Genomic DNA, 22,252 nt, shown 5'->3' with positions numbered 1-22,252 from the left:
CTCTCGGTCAGCTAGTCAATAAACCTAAGCGACCATAAAATCCAATTAGTGTGAAATTAATACTCCAACACGGTATCGAGAGAGGAGAAGCAAGAAACGTACGACCGAGGTAGGGATTAATTTATATGAAAACGGCAAAAAGATATGGCACGACTTGACGCGAAGAGGAAATGATCCACGATTACGAAACTGTGGATTACGCTGGCAAGGCGAAATTACGTACAAAAATTGATCGATTTCTTTATCGAGCCACGCCATCTATTCGCCGCGCTCTCCTCGGAAATTGCAAAATTAACCTTACCATCGGTGTTTTCCGAAGAAAGCAAAAGTGGTCGGGAGTCGTCGTCGGAGAGGAGCGGATCAGACACGGGTTTCACGTCGTCGAGATGCCACAGACATTAGGCTTTATCTCGAGACGCGAGCCTGGACTTGGAATTTTTCGATAAGCAGTCGGGTCCACTCGTCTGTCCGGCACGGCCATAATAAGATAGCCGTTGAAATTTTTACTCAAAGTATCCATGCGTTACGGCTGCCAAATATTCGTTGCACGACTGCTAAATATTTCGTTGCATCGTCGTTGTACGCTGTTTGTCAACGCGTCTGCAGTCTGCATACGTCTCAACCAGCGAACTCTTTCTCCGTTTCGAGCTGTGAATTCGTAGCGAATTTTAATCGCGCGTCTATTCTATCAATGGAACACCTTAGCTGTATACCTGTACACTCGCTCTTCTGCATATCCCCTGTTGGTTAATTACGAGAACCCATACCCTGGCCGCAGGACTGGACCTATTACGAGCGATTACACCGCTATTAGTTACCTACCGGGTGTTCCAGGCTATGAAAGAAGCTACAGAGAAAAAGGAGATGAAAGAAAAAGCTACTCGGATAGATTGCGCTACAGTCCGTTGCCGACACGTTACTCTATGCAACTGGATCCAACAGCCGGGAACTTAATAACGCGAATCCATGGTTTTGACGCGGCGCAATAGAATTTACAAGTGGATACACGCTAACGGGAAAAGTAGATGATCGATGGGTGCGTATATACCGTTTCCCTGAATCGATAGATCTCGCGAGCTTTCCCGGATTCCGCTAACAACCTCGTCGATCATGCATCATCGTGAGAATTAGGATTTTTCTGGTATCGCGTTTCATCGTATATCTCGAGTTACTCTTCTCGCTGTTTCGAGAACGCTGCGCATATAAATCATTCGAGGAAAAAGTATGACGGAAAAATTACGCAGAGAATTTTACTAACAATAGGTCGTTCGATATTCCGTAAGATATACGTCACGAGCAAGACACCCGGGTTTGTTTTACGACCACGTCCAAGGTCTACCTGTACATCGTAAATTCGTTCGACTATGGAATCCATTAAAAAAGCAGATTTTCGAATAGAAGGATAAATCGTTGCTAAGGATCGTAATTTCGCTTGAAACGATTCCGTAAACGTTGGTGAAAAGCGCACGGGAGTCGCTGGTCACGAAATATTTCGGCTCGATAGCAGCTAATAGCTGGCGCTGCAACTTCTTGCCGTATCTTGATCCCGTTACACGGGAAACCTGGCGAACGCGATTAGACACCTCCTGTATCGTCTAGAGTAGCCTAGACCTCCAGGAAGGACACGAGCTTCTTATCAGCCGTAACAGACGGTCCCGGACGCTTACCGAAGAAGGACAATTTGGATAGGAAACACGTCAGGGATTCCATATTTTCGAGCTCGTAGATATTAGACGATAGCGCTTCCGCATTTTCGCTGGCAACGCTACTTTGGAAGAACAGCATTGCGTGTATCGGTTTTACTGGACTTACCTGGTGAACACGTCGGGATAATGAGTTCTCGAGAAAGCTTTCTCGAGTTCCTCCAATTGGAAGCTGGTGAAGGTAGTCCTATATCTGCGTTGTTTCCTTTTCGGTGCAAAGTCGTCGACCTCGGTTTCACTTTCAGGGCTGGTCGGCGCTGCTCTAGGGTGGTTGCTCTCTTCCTCGGTCCTCACCTCTTCCGTAGAGATTCCCATCTGAGTAGATTGAGGTGTCGTCGTAGTAGGTGGCGGTACCGATTGTTGTTGGTGAGCTTGTTGGCTCACCTGTTGTAGGCTCACCTGAGTCAGCTGGCTCGAGCTACTCGTGCTGCTCGCAGGACTTGTCTGCGGGACAGCGTGCTCGCCGCCGCCGCCTCCTCCTCCTCCTCCTCCTCCTCCTCGTATCGAATGATCTGCGATCAGAAAGTTGTCTTTATTCGTGGATCACCCTGTCACTTGATTATCAGAGACCCGCTCCATCTTCACATGCAAAGTCAGTGAAAGTTATTTTCCAATGAATTGCGACCGTTGCAATTGAATTTAACGGGCAACATGTACACGTTCGTGTCGAGTTATCAGTGTTTTAAACTGGATTCTCCGACTGGATAGGGAAATCCTGTTGGTTTAGCTTCCGTCGCAGACGAGCTTCTTGCGAGCCGCTGCAATTTCTTTCGTTCGAATCGCGTTTTTTACCGTCGTTGATTTCGATAGAATGCATCGTTAAAAGGTGGAGAAATCCCTAATGGAAATTGCGAGTGCTCCAACCATTCACCTAGCATCAATGTCAGCCACTGTACCTTCATAGAACTAGAATCACATATATGACGCACGATATAGGTTATTTCAAAAGTGCGTCGGCAAACCGAGCGGACAGGCGGCGTTCGCGACCATCGGCAAGAACAGACGCGTGAAATTAAAAAGAATCGCGTAATTAGAAGATACGGTTATCAAGGTGTCGCCGATATTAGTTAAACGATGATCGTTCACCACTCGAGATCGGTCAGTTGTTTTTGAATCGGATTATATGTACGACCACGCGGACACGCAGAGACGGAGACACCGAGACAGAGGGATACGGAGAAGGACAGAGCTATCGTTCCTTTCACCGACCTTGCTGCATTAATGATCCCTACAAGCCCACACTTCGGCACGTTCGATGCTGTGAGTGATCATGTAACAGCGTTCGATTTGCTTGTAACGACCAGAATCATTTTCACGCGCGATCGATACATGGACATAGCAGCCGAAGGATCCTACCGCGTGCTTACAAGCTGCTACTGATAATTCTCATTCGTAATTTGCAATGGTATTTTACTGCTCGGACCGGTTTTCGGTGCTTAATAAATTTCGTCAAGTTCGTTTGCCACTTGATTCGATATTATTGAAATCTCGTCGCTCCAACAGATAGTCGGAAACTCACGGATCGTTGTTATTATCAGGTGTACACTGTAAACGCGAATCGATGTAGAATTTAAAAGGTCGAAAGAGAATTTGATTTTTGGCCATTCGATACGATAGCTCGAAATCAAAGTCGTGGAAGCAAGAGCAAGGCACGGCACGCGGCCAGCCAGAGGAAAGAGAAGGAAAAAAAGGATAGACCAAAGCGGTTTGTGCAGGCTTTAGCAGCTGTTTTTATTTGGGCCGATTTATCGGAAATGAGTTTATAATGCAGGTAGCCTGAACGTAATGCGAACGATAAGCGAGATCTAAGGCTGGCAAAGTTTCCTTTTCATTTTTATTAGCTTTCGCCATAAACATCGAATGCGCGTAGCATCGTACATACAGGTTCGTGTTGTGGCTGCTCGCAGATAGAGAAGGAGAGTAAGAGAGGAACGCGTAGGTAGCCTTTTACATTATAATAGCATTAATGGGCTCGAAGCCGCACTTAATGCTCGTTCGTTCGTTGGCCAGTTCGCTTCGTTATTAACTGAAAATTACCGAAACCGAAATCTAATTCGCGTAAACACTGTAATTTCACGGAGGGAGGAAGCGACTGTTCGTGGCCGGCGCGCAAACTCGAGATTCCCCCGACTCGAGAGAGAAGCCCTCGCGTTCAGCTTCCCCAACGAACCCGGCAGAGTCTTCGTCCAGAGACTCGTTTCTTTTCCACATTTTTATCAGTTTTCCGGTCTAATTTTGATTTTCGAATTAAAAGAGAAACCGGAATAACCGGTACTCGAAGAAGGAAAAGTTCGCTGGATCGACGATCGATTCGTTTGGTGCCTTTTTCTAATTGTCTCGTTATTAATTCATCGTTCGTATTAAAAAATTTGCAATGTTAATTCGTATCCACTCGGTCAATTGCGAGTAGTTACAGCGTATAGCAAATAGCCGATTAGATGCGTCACGCTCGATTAGATGGTTCGGATAGAATGATTTCCCGGAGAGCGGTTTGAAAATCTTGCTAGTCATATTTGTATTTTCTGTTCGTCATTTCTGTCATATTTACACTCTACTAAAAGCCTTGCACGTGTTTGAAACAGTCAACTTCTATACATGTATACACATTCATTTGGTACATTACGTGTTCTGTGTATATACGATCGCGATTTATGGGCATACAAATTAGCGCGGCGTAATAAACTAATTAGCCGACTCATTGAGGCCGCGTATATTTCTCGCGGATGCGTTATAATAGGCGTACAGCACGTTGGAACGATGATCTTCAGTTACCAACTTCTCGAGAATTTTCCACGATTTTCTATCGCGATCCCTTACATCCGCGTAAAAACCTGCGTCTCTTCGCACGATAGTATGTATCGCGCGATGCGACTGTTCCTCGCGCGAATCCAACTTTGCAAAATGCGTAACAGATCAACTACGCAAATAAGGGGCCGTACGGATGAAAAATTCGCGACGAACGAGCGGCATGAATGAAACGATAGAGCTATTTACAGCGCAGAAAATCATCGTTATTCCGAAGAGTGCGTTGATGCGTACGAATCAGGGAATCGAGACGTCGGCGTACCGGGACGCGTTACATCGAAGGAGATGTTTTTGCATCGAATCATACTTGCAAATTCTCGCTAATAGACGCATCAATGCATCCTGTGACAAGAACCGGCGACGGTTGAACGTGTTCGATTTCTCGGCACGATAATAACAAGCAATTACGAATTATCGGCAATCCTTTGTAGCCGCTGGCTGCTCACGCGATAGCGCTCCCGATAACCGCTGATATTTACCTTCCGGATGCAGGTTACGCCCGCACATGCGTTTTAAGCTTTCCAGCTGAATTAATTAGCCCGTATAATACATCGACTGGCCGATAGTAATTGCAACAATGAAGAGGTTCGCGCAGAAGTATTAAAAGATGTAAAAGGGGAGATGAGGCGAGGCGAACGCTCAAGCCGTGTCGATGCGAGGCGTGGCGAGGCGAGACGAGGCAAAGAAAAGAGGGACGAGTGAGCCGAGTCCCTGTTATAACCGCTTCTATATATATATATATATATATTTATATACACACATATATATACACATATATATACATATATGCACACACACATACACACGTGTTACCTCTGTATTATCTACCTACCTAACGTTGCACACTACGAGAATTATCTTACACTGGATCGTAAGGAGTAATTAAGTTGGTAACAACGAATTTTTCTTATTTCTCTTATTCGCGTCCAATGGGTGTCGAACTGGCGAGAGTTTCCCATGGAACATCTGCGACGATATACGCCATTCGAATTCGAACAGGGAAACGATCGACGATGCCAGCGGTTATACCGTAATTATCGTAAGTTTATTCTCAACATGCAATAACGTTTAATTAGATCGTTAATGGATCGAATTTCACAGTTGGATGTTCTCGAACTTCGTTACATCATTAATCCGATCGCGTAACGAACAACCGAAACATCGACGATTCTTTTGTAATATCGTCTCTCAGTAACCGTGAATTATCACGATTCGCTATTCGGTTTTAACGTTATAAATCGGTTTGATTTCTCGCAGATCGTTGAAAGAAGACCAGGAGTTTGATCTTACGTAAGAACGACTACGTTTTTTCTCGTTTGATAAGACGTCGTACGAAAGTATTCGATAGAAAAGAGCGCAATTTTCTGCCGTAATAAAGGAAACGATGTTCGTAACCGTTGCTCTTGCTGGGTAATAAAGCATTTCCAGCGATTAAACGATGAACGCACGAAGTTGTATGCATTCGTTGTTAGATGCGTAATAAGTCGGTAGACAATTGCTTTCCAGTAATTAACTCTACCGCGAGAACGATACCATTTTATTTATCTGGGCAAGAATCGCGTAACATATTTTTAGTGTTTCTAGTTGTAATAAAACGCGATCTCGTTTTACGACTCGAGCGAACGATTCAATTTGCGGGCACACGCGATTTATTCCGACTCAACCTTCCATCAAATTGTAGGTACGCGTGATCGTTACCAGACTTACATTATATACGCGAAACGATTAAAAAATTAGCCGCGCGCTACCTCTAACTCTGCTCGTTTGAGGTAAATCCAACGATAATTACGTGGCGCGTTGGTTAATTCCTGGAACGCGGTGTGTTGTAACGTTGATCGTGCGTTTCGTTCTTCCCGACTCTGATGAAAATCTCGAGACGGCACGACTATAATTTGCAAATTACTCCATTAGACGTGGAGTAAGCTGGATTAACGATTGAAGTCCGTAAAATCAATTAACGATAGAGAGATAGCGTTGAAATAATTTGTCGACGTCAGGAAAATTGGATGATCATCGATCATTCGGATATCAAAGGAACCTCTTGCTCGCGAGAGAGAGAGAGAGAGAGAGAGAGAGAGAGAGAGAGGGAGGGAGTCTATGTCCCGAACTGGCGAATAAAAGCGAAGCCCAGCAGTACGTGCTGGTTTATCCGTTTTGCTGGCCGCGTACTGCCTGTTAAACCGTACCGTTCCGCTCGTATTTCGAGCCGAAAGGAGGATGTTAATGATTCTCGTAGACGATAATCGGACACGTGTAATGGCTGTGAGCGATATTTTTGTTCGATCCACGCTCCGCCACTCGGCGTACTCGTTTTGTTACAAATTGCGTGTAATATATTAATGCTTAACGAGAGGCAAGGTGATCTTTGAACCGAGCAAAAAATTCGAGTGAGACGCGATGGTATGTCGTAAAGACGAGACGTCATAGAATCGACGCATGGTAAAAGCGCGTTCGCGAACCTCTCGGAGCCTATCGGTGTTCGGATAATCGAGAATCGCGAGTCCTGGCCGATTCGACGAACGTAACTTTCTTTACGTCGATTGCTGATAATGATCTGCAAACGATCATTAAGCCGATCCTGAAAGGTGCGTGGTACGCACGATAAATCACGCTGGCCACCGATGTGCAATTTACTAGCGCACTAACATAATTGCACGCATCCTAATCTACATCTAAATACACAGCTACGGGAACGCGTAGTTGGCTTGTCATAAATTGCCGATAGCGCCTCTCGTTTCTTATTACGATCGGTTCAATGAACTTTCATAGATCGTACGATGCGAATTACGCTGGAATCCTCCCAGCATAACAATCGGCTCCATTTTTCCCTACCGTTTATCGAATACCTTTCAAAGTATTTCCCTTAATCGTATTTGCCATATAATACGTACGTATATGTGTCGTATTTGTCGTTACGTGCATTAGTCTCTCGTCCTCGTAGCAGTTCCAAGAACAAGCTCATCCTTGCTTGAACAAAGCGAGACCGGACTCGGGTACCGTCGACAACGGCGATGACGACCGCGATGAAGATGGGCTAGGTTTGCCAGTAAAGAACACGCAACGGTGCATTCGTCGCTTTTTTTCTTTTTCTTTTTCCCTCGCCAGCATAGTCGCGACCAACGGATAGAACTTAAGTACAATTACAATTATTTACGGCAGTTAATTATCCGCAATGTCACCATTAATTACTAAATTGCAGCGTTGCTGCGCTTCCCCAGTTGGCGTATCACGGTCTTCATGCGTGGAAAATTGCGCGCATGCGAGGCGTTGAAAAAGTTTTATAGAAACCGATAATTACTCGCGGTACCGACGATAAATTTCAAACACAAGCACCGACTACTTGTAACCATGATCGCGTATTACTTAACCGATCGTAGCTGACGTGTAACAGAATCTGATGAATAATTATCACGGAGTCTCCTTCTTACGTTCGCAATGTAGATTCGAGTGGAACGTTTCAAACGCGAAACTCGAGGAACTTGGAAATTTAAGAAGCTCGGAGACCTTCCTAAATTGAAAAACTGGAGCAATTTCTAAATTGGAAAATTAAAGAATTTGGAATCGTGAAATTTAGGACGACACCAACCGCGTTGAACGGTCGATCGGCTGAATCATGTTAGTCAATAGGCATGTTTTAGTCATGAAATTAAGTTATCGCGTTTATCTTTTCGTATTATCTTCGGCCTTGTTCGCTATTCTTTCAGAGTTATTTTCCACAGAGTAAACATTTCGCGGTATTTGTGAATTAAGGTAATCGTTGGCGGATAGGTGGTGGTAGTGGATATGGTGGGACGATAGGTAACGCAAGCAAGAAAGAAAAGAAGACGCGCGTGCGAAACGGAGATAGGTATAAACGGTTGCGAAGAAGCGGGCGCAGGCTTGTTGATTAATGGCGGGTAATTATGTTTTTTGCCGTTCTTCTAATTGTTAATAATTGAACGTAATCGTAATGCCTTTTTAATCGCATTAGCTTGCGTCGTGTATTACGCAACGGAAAAAGAATCACCGACCGTGTTCGCTTGCCAGCTACGAATATCCACAACGACGACCACGAGGACATTTTCTACGGCGGAAGACCGTCATCGTCGTTGTCGTCCAGTTTTTTGACATCCGCGGAATTATAGCAGTTTATGATACAGGCGCTTAACTTATAGGACTAGCTGTGTGTTCGCAAGTACGCGGCCATCCACGATACACGTTAATTAACGTGACGGTAAAGGCGAACGTTTAAAAAGATAATGCTGTTATTCGGTAATGTCATTCTCGTTTGTTACCACGTTGAATGCAGCAGGAATTATTAGGTATAGTTTTGTGGCGGAAGTGCATTATTCGTCGCAACGTTTTTTTGTTCTCTCGAGAGAATAATAACAGCGTTGCGGGACGATGCACCGGGGCGCGAATAAAAGGACGGCTGTTTTGCATAATTGTTGAACCGTATACCGACGGTGTAATCAAGAAATGAGGCAGCTTTTTGGAAGCGGCCTGGCAAATTTCACCTTGTAAGTTCGATGCCGCCTCTCCGCAGACCGATCTTGGCCATTAACTGGAATCTCTTCTCGCATGAATAGCGCGGCCGCGAAAAAGAAATTGAAAACTTTATAACGCCAACAACCTTCGACAGGCTACAACGTGTTTGCAGTCAGGTCGTTCGCTCGTTCCTTCGTTTCCATTTACCAATATTATGATACTTTTCGACCGTCCGGTAAAATCAATCCACTTTCGTACCCGATATTTCCGTAATTAATACGAGCTCATAAATTATCGAGCAACTACAGAGGCCACTTCATTAAACGCGGCCAGCGGTTGCGCGCGCGCGCGCGCGCTATTGCCCGTAGAAACCGAGGAGGGAACGAGAAAGCGGTAATCAGGTTTTCTACCGGTTTTCCAAATCCACTTACGCATCGTTATGTCGCATACATCGTACGAAACGTTGTTTCTTTTCGCCGTGAATGAAGTCGTTTGATTTATGTACGACGGTTAAGGGCCGATTACTCTACCTCCGCGATACTTTATCTAGCTATCGATCATAGCCTCGGGATTTAGCTATATATCGTACAAGACAATGTACCACGTACCACCGTTCTTCGATCTTCTAATTTATCCCTGTTTCCCTCTCTAACTATTATTTCTGGCGAGTCACGGGCGACTCGATTAAACATCGAAACTCGAAAATTTCGGATCGCCAAGGTGAAAAAGTAAATAGACATAGGACGAGAGGAATCCACTAGTCACGAACATCGGATGACGTTGCAAGGTCTGAGAGTATAGACCATCTTCTCGCGGACTACCGGCACTTGGCGTACCATTGTTTTAGCCTTTCCAACGGAATTCTAATTAAGGAGATCGACAGATAGGCCAGAGGAGCGTGGCCTAGCGACTAGCGAGGCGAGCAGGGTTATTAGACTTTTTCTTTTTTCTTCCCTTGAACCGTTGCCGCGCTATGGAAGCGGCGTTCGAAGGAAGGGAGAAGGGTGACCGAGGTCTGCAATTATTATTCAATTTCCGTAACTGCACCTATCTTAACCCGATGTCACAATCGCGCAAGCCAGGTATCGCGTTGTTGCGTGCATCTTGTACACGTACGCCGCGCCGCGCCGTGCTACGTTTACGCTCAGCCTTTCCCTGTTCGAGTGTGTTGCGCGGTAGTAAACCGGTGGAAAAGAAGGAGTTGCCGCGCGTTGCAGAGGGTCACAATTAAAGCGCATTAGTGCACAGACCACACACTCGCGCAAGCAATTTTCGAGTCACCGCAGCACCTTGACATTCTTAGCGCCGTTCCCTTTACATCGCGCCGAGTCAGTTCCCTAGTCGTTCGCGTTACCTCTTCCTTTGTAAAGCGATATCGTCGCATTTTCAATATCATCTACGATCGTTAATCCGTTTCGTTTTCGATAGTTATTCCAATCTCTTACAGTCCCCATTTTCCACTCGATCGCATCTTTCTACTCTGCAAAAAATTCTCAGGTCTTTTCGTCCTTTGAAACAACGTTCAAGGATTGCATGGTAATTGTAATCGTAAACATAATGTTTTAGCGAATAGACGCTTGTAACACACACGTTGAAATCAACTCTTATCCGTCGCAAACACGATGAGATCGTAATCCATCAGCATCGTGGAAACGATCCACGGAGATGGCAACAAACTTCGATCGTTACTAACCACCAAAGCTATTGTGTGCAAGTCCCAAGATGCTCCGGTAGATACAGGAAACAGGCGAGTACCACAATTGTGTGTGTACCGCTCGATAAGGATCGTCGTGGCTACAGTCAGAGAATGGTAGTGGTGGTAGTTGTCATCGTTTGCGGCGACATGCGTCCTTTTAATCGCGTTCCGAAAGCCTGCCGAGCGCATCGAGGCGACAACCTGCATGACCCTTGCATTCTACGCGAGGTCCCGCGACAGCGGAATAATTAGTCAGGGTAGCCGTGAATCGTCGTTAAGTGTACACGACGCAGGATATCCTCTATAGCCGTAGTATACGCAGGTCGAGCGCGATCTCTGTCGTACACGCGTGTCTCTGGTACACACGCGCGACAATTAGATACGATCTTAGAATTGCCGTGCGAATCGTTTCTAGATAATTACGATGTAAAATTCCTGAACGAGCGTTCTCGACGAATCGTTTATCGGAAAAATATTTTTAGGCAGAAAACTCTGGTGGTCCGTGCTCGCGGTGGTTGATCGTGATCCGTAGAAATCGGCCGGACGTAGCAAAAATTCTCCCAACAACAGAAGTTTCCGATTCCAATTCCATCTCTCTGCCGCAGTTCCTTTTCTTTAATCTTCTCCCGCGGGCAACTTCTTCTCTCCTGCTTCGTGGAACCCGGGAGGATTAACCCGTCACAGATTCGGTGGAGGCCCAGGGACCAATTTAGCCTCTCTCTCTCCATTTCGGCCTGCCGGTGTCTTTCTCTCGTCGACAGGCCGCTCTACCACGGGCTTTCAACGAACCCGGGTGTCGGGTTCTCGGAGTTTCACGGTGGTTTTCGTGGCGCTATCCTACTGCTATCTGGAGCCACGGTAATGTGCTTGCCTTGTCCCCGATTAATCCGAGTCCTCAGGACCACTCTCGACTACAGATATGTGCACGTCCTTCGACAGTGGCGGTCAAAACGTCGCTTCGAATCTTTTTTCGTAGCCGGCCACCGCTGCACAGGAATTCAACGATCCTCGGGTGTACTTCGAATTTGCCGGATTTTCGGCACAGTGTAATTTTCTCCGTCGACGGGACAAACGACCGATTGCCATCGAACGCAGAACGATAGACCGTGGCGAGTTTCTCGATTTTTCCCCTCTTCCTCCCGTTTCCTCGTCCCTGCTAGTTTCTCCAGCTGCGGGTTATCCAGCATTTTCTAAATACGAACGCGTACAAGAGAAAGAGAGAGAGAGAGAGAGAGAGAGAGAGAGAGAGAGAGAGGAAAATACGAGGAAGGAATTGGATCATCGAAACACGCCAGTTTCTACGACGGAGGTCCCCGAGGAGGAAGACGGTTATGGGTGCCGCGTCCTGCGGTGTCGCGTCGTTTTCGCCCCACCTCGTAGGATCATCGGATGTTATCTGTGACGTGGAATGTCGCCGTAGGTACGAAATACAAATAAGGTCTCATGGTGTCCACACTTCGAATTAGGATCGAGAACCTTTTTTTAGATGTTATCTGAGATTGGCGCACGCTGTGGAGCCACGTGCCCATTCGTAGCGACGCATTCTTCATTGGTGCCCGTCGAAAAGCTCTAATTAGTCGGTATGTCCCGAGACCAGATTCAAATTTGAATTTTCCCTTCTAATTTGGAGATTTAGAAAGTATCGTCGGTTGCGCGCAACGTAAAAACCAGCGAACATATAGAAATGGTGTAATTAAGTGATCGGCTTGATAAGTAACGCGTTGAACTCGAGCGTCCGTTTGTCAGAAGAGTTTTGCACCCGTGTAAAAACAAGCTGGCCGCATTATACTATGTAGGTAGTTTCCTCCGTTAATGCAAACGTCGATTGGCAACGTTCATCGAACATAGTCACGCGAGCAATTAGAGTAGAAGAAGTTTATTCCGGTCGCGATGCACGATTCTCCGTATCTTGACATTCCACGATGACTTCTGAGAATGCGATCGTTTAGCGGGCATATGGGAGCAATTCATCGAGACAACGCATTCCGCTGTCTAATCCGTTTAACATAAAGCCGCCGTCCTCGTCCCGCCTCTTCTTCTGCGCCTTTTTTTTTTACCAAAGAATCCGCGCGCGACGAGTCAATCCTCTCGGTCCCAGGGGAACGTTCGGTTCGCGACAACAGAAACCACCACCCGATGGGTGGTCAACGAATTCTCCAACCGCTCGAGACGGAACGACCGGCTATATAACGAGTAGAGAGATGGGCCTCGAAGTCGAAAGGTTGTGTTTTCTAGCGGTCATCGAAACGTGCCACGAATCCTTCCTCTCTTGCTCCTTCTTTTCCGCCTCATTTTTTTTTTTTTTTTTTTTCAAACATCGTCAACCTCCTCGTTGCTCATTCGTTGCTCGTTGCTCGCCTCTCACCACGCTTTTGTCTTTTATCCGGACGAAAAAACAGGCACAAGGTGAAATTGCAATTTTCGCAATTGGTTTTTAACGTAGTCTGGTCGAATTAGGGTCGCGGACTCCGCTCTCGATAATAATAATAGTAGCAACGATAATAATAACAATAATAGCAATAATAAGCGCGACAAAAGTAACAATAATAATACGGCCATTTTTCGAATTACTCACCTTACGAGACTATCTCTTTCTACTATCTTTCGCAACGTAGTCGCGCACGAAGCACACTTTTACAACTTATCACCGTTTCACACTAGCAAATAGTGCTTTGTCCCCGACATTATTCTTCCATTCTGTCGTTGAACGCATCGGTGCACACCGTCGTCGTCGGTGCCCAAAGCCGTCCCGGCGTGTTATTATATTACGTTGAGTCATGGTGCTCGTTCGTTCGTTCGCACGTTATTCGAAGAAATTGTGCACGATTTTGAAATGTTTCCTCTCGACTCGTAAATAGCCGCACTCGATTCGGATCGGCGTCGAGCCGTTTTTGCGCGATGCTCGAGCGACGGAAGCACTTAATGCATCATTTCTGGCGACACTCGAGCACCGATTTCTTTTTCCGATCGGGACTGTCGTTCCCCGAGTGGGAAGACGTCCATAAAAGTCCGCACAGGTGTTCGACCTAAACATGGCAACCTTCGAGGAATCGACTAAAGTTTCTTCGTCCGTGTCGGAACCTTATAGGATCGAAGCCGCGCGCGGATTCCCCAACTGTCAACTGTACGCCGCGGCTAGGCAGGCAAGAAAGTCTGGAAGATTATCGGGTTGCCGATCATCGGTTGCCTTCCGATCTTCTGTTCTCGTAGCTGCCGTTCGGTTCATGAATTAAAGAGGGAGGCGCGCGCCATCGGCGATGACACGCTGCCTACCTCGCGCTTTTTGCCCGCCTTTCGTACGCTCCGATTTCCACTTGGACGAGCCGTAAGATCGACCACGGCGTCGTTTTGCGGTAATTGTTCCCTCGACTCGAGCTACCCGCTCGATCGTCTTCTCATTGCCCGTTGGTGCCATTAAAAGCTTTTCAGCCACGTCCCTCACGACTTCTGTCCCTCGTATATTTCCTTTCATTCTTCTCTCCTCTAGCTTTATCTCTCTCTCTCTCTCTCTCTCTCTCTCTCTCTTCTTCTGTATCCTTTGCCTTCTATTTGCTTCTTTCTTCAGATGGACCGTCCACTTTTTGTCCACGAGCACACATCCTGATTGGTAGTTCCCTGATGAAGACGTCCGCTCGTACGGTCACATGCTCGACAAAACTAGCGATACCTTTAATCCGGTTACCCACTCCGTTTCACATCCGGACATGTATACCTTGTTCCAAGAAATCGGAAATTGCAAGTGAGACGCGCTGATATATTTTTCTACTTTTCGATGGTCGACCTGCCGTGTTCGTATTCTTTTTCCAGGAAAGAGAAAAATCTCGACAGATATACGCGTAGACATTTTATACCTTTTGGTCGATGGTTCGATCGACTTCCTGCGGGGCGAGTATGCACGCGGAAGTGATAAGAAAGCTGCTTTGGCTCGTAAATAGAAACGATATCTCGTTTCATCGCGTTGTAATTACGCGCAGTTATTATCATGGAGAAAGAGCAAGATAGATTGGTAGATATACAGATAGATAGATAGATAGATAGATAGATAGATAGATAGCGAGAGAGAAAAAGAGAGAGAGAGAGAGAGAGAGAAGAGAACGTACTTCTCGTGCGCGTTCCCCAATTCGATAATTGCGAATTATGCGTACCTTTGGTCAAAGTGCTGCCCTTCTGTGCAGCGTCCGTAAATCAATATATTTATCGTATGCAGGAAACTGGCACGTGTGAACTGGCTCTAGGCCTCGGTTACTCGTAACACCTTGTTTTCATCGATTCATCGAACGATTTATGCATTTACATATTCAACATTAGAAATGATAATCTCGCTCGCTTCCCGCGAGGCACAGACCGCGACACCGTTTTTACAGCTTTCAATTTGCATGCGCGCATTCTATATTGAATACAGTGTTGCTGAGATAATAAAATTAGCATACGTTACCAAAGAACGTTGCAAATTGCAAATAGCGATGTCGTGCAAAACGACTGAACGAGTCAGCTGTTTTTGCAGCAGCAACCGTAACTAGTATGGAAACGAGTCGTTGGAAAACAATTTCTTTGAGTTCGAGGTGTCGTTTCGCCCCGCCGGATAAAATACGACCGAACGGAACGGACGGTATTAATTTTATCCCATCTGGACTCGCCGTGGTTTTTCCAAAGGGGCGTGTTCCGAGGTCGCATTAGCTAGAGGAAAACACCTGTACGATTACGGAAAGGCTAGACTACCACGTTTAAACTCAATTAGCCACAAAATTTCATTTCCTCTGCTTGTCATCGTCCTACGCGCAGGCTTCGTTCACATGCATGGCTGCATTCCACGAGCTAGCCAGCAACGAAGCTAAAGAACAGAAAAGGAGTCGAACATCTTGGAACACGGATGTTTGTTAATGGAAGGAACGCAGCTGCCCGTGAAGAAAGGTGTGCGATGAACCCTGACCTTCCCCTGTCCGATCTGACTGACACTGACTTTACAATTAATGAAACGAGCGCGACGGATCCTCGAAAACTGATCGATACACTTTCGCTGGTTAATTAAATTTAGCGCCAGCAAAAACTTACTTGGGATCAACGTTGAAGAAAGAAAACGATAGTTGCATTAATATTCGCGAGTACGCAGGATCGAAATTGAATTACCGAGAACGATTACGTGTTGAAGGAGTGACGGGATATACGCGAAACGATGGAGGAAAAGGGGGACACGGGATGCAGAAGAAAAAAAAGAGAGGAAAGGGCGCGCGTATCGGCCTCGTGGGCTGCATCCGTATGATATGCAACGGTATGCGTGCACGATTCGGTGCCCGAGGGCATACTTTTAATTTCGCGGGGCCCATTACGAAAAGTGATATGCACCATTCGGAAATAAATAGCCAGCAGCGAACTCACGTGCTTTTTGTAATGAGCCGAAGCAAGTTGCGAGCGGACAACGAGAGGGGGATAGCGAGGAAAATGAGCGCAGGTATGGTGGCAGGTAGTGGTTATCTCTCGAGTGAGCTCCCAGTTAATGACAACCCCTGGTCCAAGCCTCTGCCCTGCCTATCCCATGTATATCAGCTGTCTCTACCATTTCGCATCTTCTTACGACCAAGTTTCGTGATTTCGTTTAGCGATTTCGCATCGCTGCCTCGCCATCACCCAACCACCGTTTCACCCTTGCTTCCCCTCTCGCCTCGTCTATACCGTTCACCACCGACTTATCTAAATTCGCTTAATGCCTTCGATATCTGCGTTATATTGCCGAGGTACTACACCGAGTGCAACTCCAGATAGATATAACGCTCGATGCGTTCGACGTAATTAAAAGTTAGCCACGACGCGTTTCTAGATTGGCAAGCAGACGCCAATTCAGACGCATTCCAGCCGATTTCAACCGACGCCGAGGCACCCGGCCGATAGAATCGCGCGAACCCGTTCCACCGGCTAAAATTAATCGAAGCCTTAAATAACACGGTTTTACGACATGGAAATGTATAGTGTCGCGACTGAGTCGACCGATGCCATAAAGCAATTTGTCGCGAAACGGCCATGGTTTTCCTATTTTTCTCTCTTCTCATCCCGCTTTCGCCCGCCATACGCGTTCATCGCGAGTACGATCGTCGCCGGACGACATTAAACCGATGTATCCTCTTACGACGCGATCAACGTCAGCCTCGTACGTAGCTAGACGAGCCGTCGTTCGCGGGAAGTTATGCAAAGTAATCGATAAAAGACAAACGTGTCGTAACGAACACGGATTATGGTTATCGTCTAACGATATTGCCGGTATTTTAATAATATCGTTTGAATAGCACAATCGCCACGGGTGACACGTTGCTGAGGATAATTCATTTAATAACTTATAATACGCACCGGCAGCGGTTGCCAGCTGAAAGCGAGCATTTTTCAGCCACGCTAGATTATTAATCGACTAGAATAGGGGTAGAGAGGCACGCGGTTTAATCGAGTATTCCATCAAGTTGGCGTAACGCTTACCGACGTACACTTATACATTTATGTATATTTGTCTGCAAACGAAGATAGCGCCCGCATATCCTCGCCAGTTTTTCCGCAGGTGGACGGGATGGACGGTTAACGAAACGGAACCTGCATCGTGCACTCTTTGCCGGACACTGCAAGCCGAACCAAGCCGAATCATCCTCTGACTTTCAACACTCCGCTTAGCATCTAATAATCGCGTCTACCTGTATCGCCACTCTGTATTTTCCGTCTCTCCTTCGTAATATTACATCTCACCACGTTATCGGGGCTGGTATTTTTCTTCCGTTATTTTTTTTTCTTCGACGCGTCACTTCGTTTTAATACAAACGAACGTACAGACGGTGCAATAAAAAACGCGCACTTAAACACGCTCGCAATCCTATCCGCCTACCTTTTTGGTACACCTTTTGCAGGAAATCGGCCAATTTATCGGCAAACAAAATACTCGCTGCTCTGAATAAATTTGCACGCGATTAAGCGGCTTTCGATTTAGCGCTAGAGACGAACCGAGAGGAGGGAGAATTTGTGTCAGCGGAATTTTTTTTTTGCTACCTGAACTAATAAACTCGATTAGTTGATGTGTCAGGATTCTACGTATTTTAATTCACGTTATTTATATAGACTGTGATGTCTCTCAAAACGTTGGGGTCAAACTCGAGGAACGTGTAACATATCTTGTTCGTTGTAAATAAAAAAGCCCGAATAAATATGTAGCAAGTACTATGTGATATGTATAAATATCGTTTGCTACAAAGTTACGTGTATAGTATATATAGTATGCGTAATATATACGCATACATATACACACACTTTGTCTATATGTATATAGTCTGTTTAAAGTCTGCTGCACGTGTCTTTCATCAAAGTAGGCATATTTTATTAAAGAGCGTGCTTCAATGAATGAATTTACCTCATTAGAATCGAAGATCTCTCAACGAATGCGTGATTACATGAAAAAATAGGCGGCGATTACATTGAGCACACGTAACAGACAGAGGATAAACGATGCATAATCGATGAAAATTTCCTCTGTCGTCGAATCTGCTGATTAAACCTACCATTTGCTCGAGACTTTGCGCACGTTTCGGCGAGTACCATATTACTCGTCGCGTTTGATCTCAGCTTCTTGAAACGGCTTGTATAACTCGATTGTCTGTTTGATCGTCGATAATGGTTCACGGCGTTGATTGGATGTTTCGACACGGACCCGAGGAGTAAAAAACGAAGCAGCCGTATCTGTCCGTAGTTTATTTGTTGATTTGGTTCGGTTGGCTGCCGCTGTCCGGGGTCAATCTACTGTAATCGAGGAGGAGGTACCGAGGGATTTACGAAGATGCACGCGATAATGAGTTCCTGTTAACGCTATCGACGCTTTGGTCGAGATACAAACGTGGTAACAATAATTGTTGCGGTCGACGGTGAGTACGCGCAAGGGAGAAAAACCCTGTGATCGTTCGAGCATGGAGAACAGCTTTATAGTGGCGTGAATTATTTACTCTCGCTGTTTTTCCATCCGATTATTATCCGCTGTTAGCGCAATGCGTAAAATACTCGTCAAGTTTCGCGAACGAGCAATACTACGTTAATTAGAGCATAAACTTATTAAAACCAGGCCGAGCGTACGCGGATTAAGCGTATAATTGTTGGACGAAAGGAACGGCTATGTCGGTCATCCAAGCATCCTCTCGTTAGCATAGTATCAGGAAAAGAACCGTACGTGTGTGTTCCTTAATGCGAATCAGCAAATATTGCCTGTAGCTATACTGTATCTGCTATAAACAGTATTGAAAGGAAGTAAAGACGATAAATAACACGATGAGGTATCGTAAGGTGAACGTAAAGCCATTATCCATTTGGACATTCGTATACTATATATGTACTGTATACTAAATATATACCCACGTACTTTTTCAAACATCGTTCGAATCCGTACAAATTAGTATTCGCTATGACAGCCTATTATATTCCTCGAATTTGTCACCTCGCGTCTTATTTCTTTCCTGAAAGCGACAAACATGTATATGGATGGCACTGTTCGCAGGAAGTGGAGGTAAAGACGACGGACCAGTTGATGAATATCTCGACGAAGGCGTCTCTACAGAACTTCTCGAAGAGTGGAAAACGCGTATGCAATGATGTGCAAATGACAGTGGAGCCTGTTTAGAATTTAGATGGTGAGCACGATAAAATTGTTATAGCTTGTTAATAAACCGGTTATTTAATAGCCGAAGTAATATAAAATAGAACGGTCTTGGTTTTTATGCCGAGCTACTGCACGCCTAACAAGGCAAATGAAATCGTTAGACAACGAGTTTCAACACGGAGACTCAGGACAAGTCATTCAACGCGTATCTAATCGTCGCGATAATCGAATTACCGATCAACAATAATGTCGAATCAACTTTAAAACGGAGATTTCCGTTTTTCTATTTTAAGCGAACGAGAGAAACTCATTATCGCCTCATTGAGTTTCCCCTCTTTATACTATCTCAGCGAACGACAACCCGCGTACCGTTAAGAAAGTATGATGGCGTATAATGGTGTAACCGAACGATGTAAATGTCGTAAAGAAAACGGCCAGCGGAAAAAGAAATCGGTTTTGAACGAAGATGCTGTGCGATGGCACGTTCGACTCCGCCACTGACGCGCTTTTTCGACGAACAAGGGCCCGGAACGCGGTTACCCATCCGATTGTAAACTCGTAAACGGTAGTGGTCGCTTCGGGAACCGGAAGTGACGCAGTCTGGTAAATGGCAGTTATCGATAGCCTGTAGTTAAGTTCGATGCGCGCGTTTCGCCCCGACGCCAAGACGAAGAGAGAGAAAGAGAACGCCAGAGTTACGCCAGAATACTGAAAACCGAACAAAAGTGGTCGCAACTGAATGGCAACCGAACGAATCACCCTCTCCTAAATAATAGGGCGGTCGACCAAGCCGTAAACCTTTTACAACCCCCGGTCAATCATTTCTTTTTCCCCGCCTGTTTTCTTCTATTCCTCTATTCCGCTCCAGTTGCTTTATCTCTGCCGGTTTCCTCTCGTAGACCCGACGTCGCGGTACGCATCGTTTTTCTCTTTAGCCTCGTTCGAAACGGCGTTCGCCATATCGAAAAATGTGTTTTCACTGGAAATTTAATAATCCGCTAGCTCGTAAATTCGCTCGTTAATGCCTGTCATTGGCGTCGCGTTCGTTTGCCGGATTCGTGCAACATCCGCGAGGCAGTATGTGATTACAAGCGTGGCTGTACTACATTATCGTCACCGGTAATTACCACGAATAAGGCATAACGATTATTATCGTTTGCCGATTAATGCGCCTGATTTCTGAACGCTCTTATCGTAGCCGCAATTTGTATATTCAGAATATTGCCGTTTCTCGATTAATAAGCGAGCGGGAATTATCGGCTCGAACAGCAGAAAAACAACGTTCCCGGTCCCGCCTAGCTTTCCCTGACGTTTGAGTCACGAACCAGCCGAAGCAACTCCTTCGCTAGAAAGAATGTTCTTCCGTAACGTAATCAAGGCGGCGGCAGCTCGAAACATCTACGGAAAATCACATTGGAAATTCGATTTACCGTGGATATCGTACTACGATTTCAAACGAGTATCCAATTACCCGGGTTTTCTGGTAATCAATGGGAGCAAAAAACGATTTCCAGCAACGTCCAAATACGTTATCGACCGTGCCCAGGCCGAACGTTAAATTCACGCTATCCGAGATTTCGAAATGCTGATCCCTCGGCCACTCGTGCAAAACAGTAGGATGCATGTGTACGGTGGTAAGAACGATGATGTGTGCGTGCGTTGAGAAAGCTCGAGCGTACCGAGCCTCTCTCACGGTTTGCATGGTTATTTGCGGTTTGCAAAAACGCCCGTTGCAAATCTCTTTAATTACTCTCGTACCTTCGCGGTGCTTGCAAAAGGATTTCACGAGCTCTTCGTTGGTAATTAACCAAATTTAACGCTCTCCTGCTCCACTTCCGTCTGGTCTCTCTCGAACCACGTTGCGCAACGAGATTTCGCGACGTCGCCGACAATGTCGATAATGAAAGGCGTTCAACCGATTGACGAGAATCGCGCGATTTCCTCGTCGTTAGAAATATATCTTTCGTTAAATGGAAAGTGTAGCGGTGGCATATATCGTTTCTCGTTCCCGCGATTATCGTGCCGGCTAGGATAGGCACGATGCGAAACGATATCGCGGTAAACGCAGAAAGACAAGCGGCGATATGCGTAGACGGTTGGAGCGAGTACGGCGGTGAAGGTGGCCACCGCACGAGGATCGGTAGGATGCTTTTAGCCAGCACAGGGACGACAAGTTATTTATTGTTGCTATCTGCTCGTCCCGCGACAGCCAAAGAGCCCACCGGTTCGTGGTAGTGCAGGTACGGGAACCTCTCAATCCTTCTCTTATTAAAACCTGCCCTCGCTATCGGAACTTATACTTTAGTACTGGCAAGCAGTAGGTACAGTCACTCATAGAAGTTGTTAGGAGCTGAACCGTCGTTCTTCGTTTCGATTCTGTTCGCGTACAGCTCGAGCCAGCAAATTGAAGCTTCCGCGAAGAACTGCTGTCAAAAATGGCACGATAACGGGAAGTAAACGAAAGCACGAGAATGTAGGCGTCGAAAATGTCGCTTTTGCACGGTCAACCAGGAAGTTTGTTCTTCGTTATCCCAGCCAAGGATCTCGAAAGTCCGTAAACGGACGTCGATGGAAACCGGAAGGAGCTTCGACCGCGGAAATTTATGGCCGAACACAGGGGCGGAGGAGGAGGAAAGAGCGTACTTAACCAGAATAGGAAGAAAGCAGGATGTAAAAGCAAGTACGAGAGCGTAGAGCAGACAGAGTGGGAAGAGGAGGAAAATTTTAAGAAACGTTCAGAACGCGGGGAAGAAATTATGTGTGGAGAAGAGACGAGCGAGAATTCGGCGGGTTAAATGCGAAGACTATACGGCAAGAGCCATTACGCTAATGGGACGACCGAGCCGAGAAAGCTGGTCTCTATCAGCTTCCCGAAAGGACAAGAGGCGGGTAGGAGGGCAAAGAGGCACCGGATGAAAGAGGTAGAACGAGAACCACTGGCGGAGAACGTGCTAAAGAACGCATTACTCA

The 22,252-nt window shown here is 46.0% G+C and overlaps 1 protein-coding gene across 4 annotated transcripts in view; it reads right to left on the bottom strand.

Annotated features, from left to right (window-relative positions):
* LOC126869551 (homeobox protein aristaless-like) overlaps window positions 1–22,252 on the bottom strand; it is a 62,672-nt gene that overhangs the window by 11,184 nt on the left and 29,236 nt on the right. Inside the window, exons 1-3 of one of the 4 annotated variants that reach the window (XM_050626236.1) lie at window positions 7,400–7,844; window positions 2,103–2,215; window positions 1,813–2,018 (exon numbers count right to left, since the gene is read on the bottom strand). In XM_050626236.1, coding sequence (XP_050482193.1) covers window positions 1,813–2,018; window positions 2,103–2,215; window positions 7,400–7,430 — 350 coding nt within the window. In that variant the 5' untranslated portion in view covers window positions 7,431–7,844. Of the gene's footprint in view, window positions 1–1,812; window positions 2,216–7,399; window positions 7,845–22,252 lie in introns of those variants that run through there. The other 3 variants (XM_050626234.1, XM_050626235.1, XM_050626233.1) reach the window with 3 other exon arrangements.

This window comes from Bombus huntii, chromosome 9 (assembly GCF_024542735.1).
Source record: "Bombus huntii isolate Logan2020A chromosome 9, iyBomHunt1.1, whole genome shotgun sequence".
NCBI lineage: Eukaryota > Metazoa > Arthropoda > Insecta > Hymenoptera > Apidae > Bombus > Bombus huntii.
This window is presented reverse-complemented; position numbering and strand designations above follow the sequence as displayed.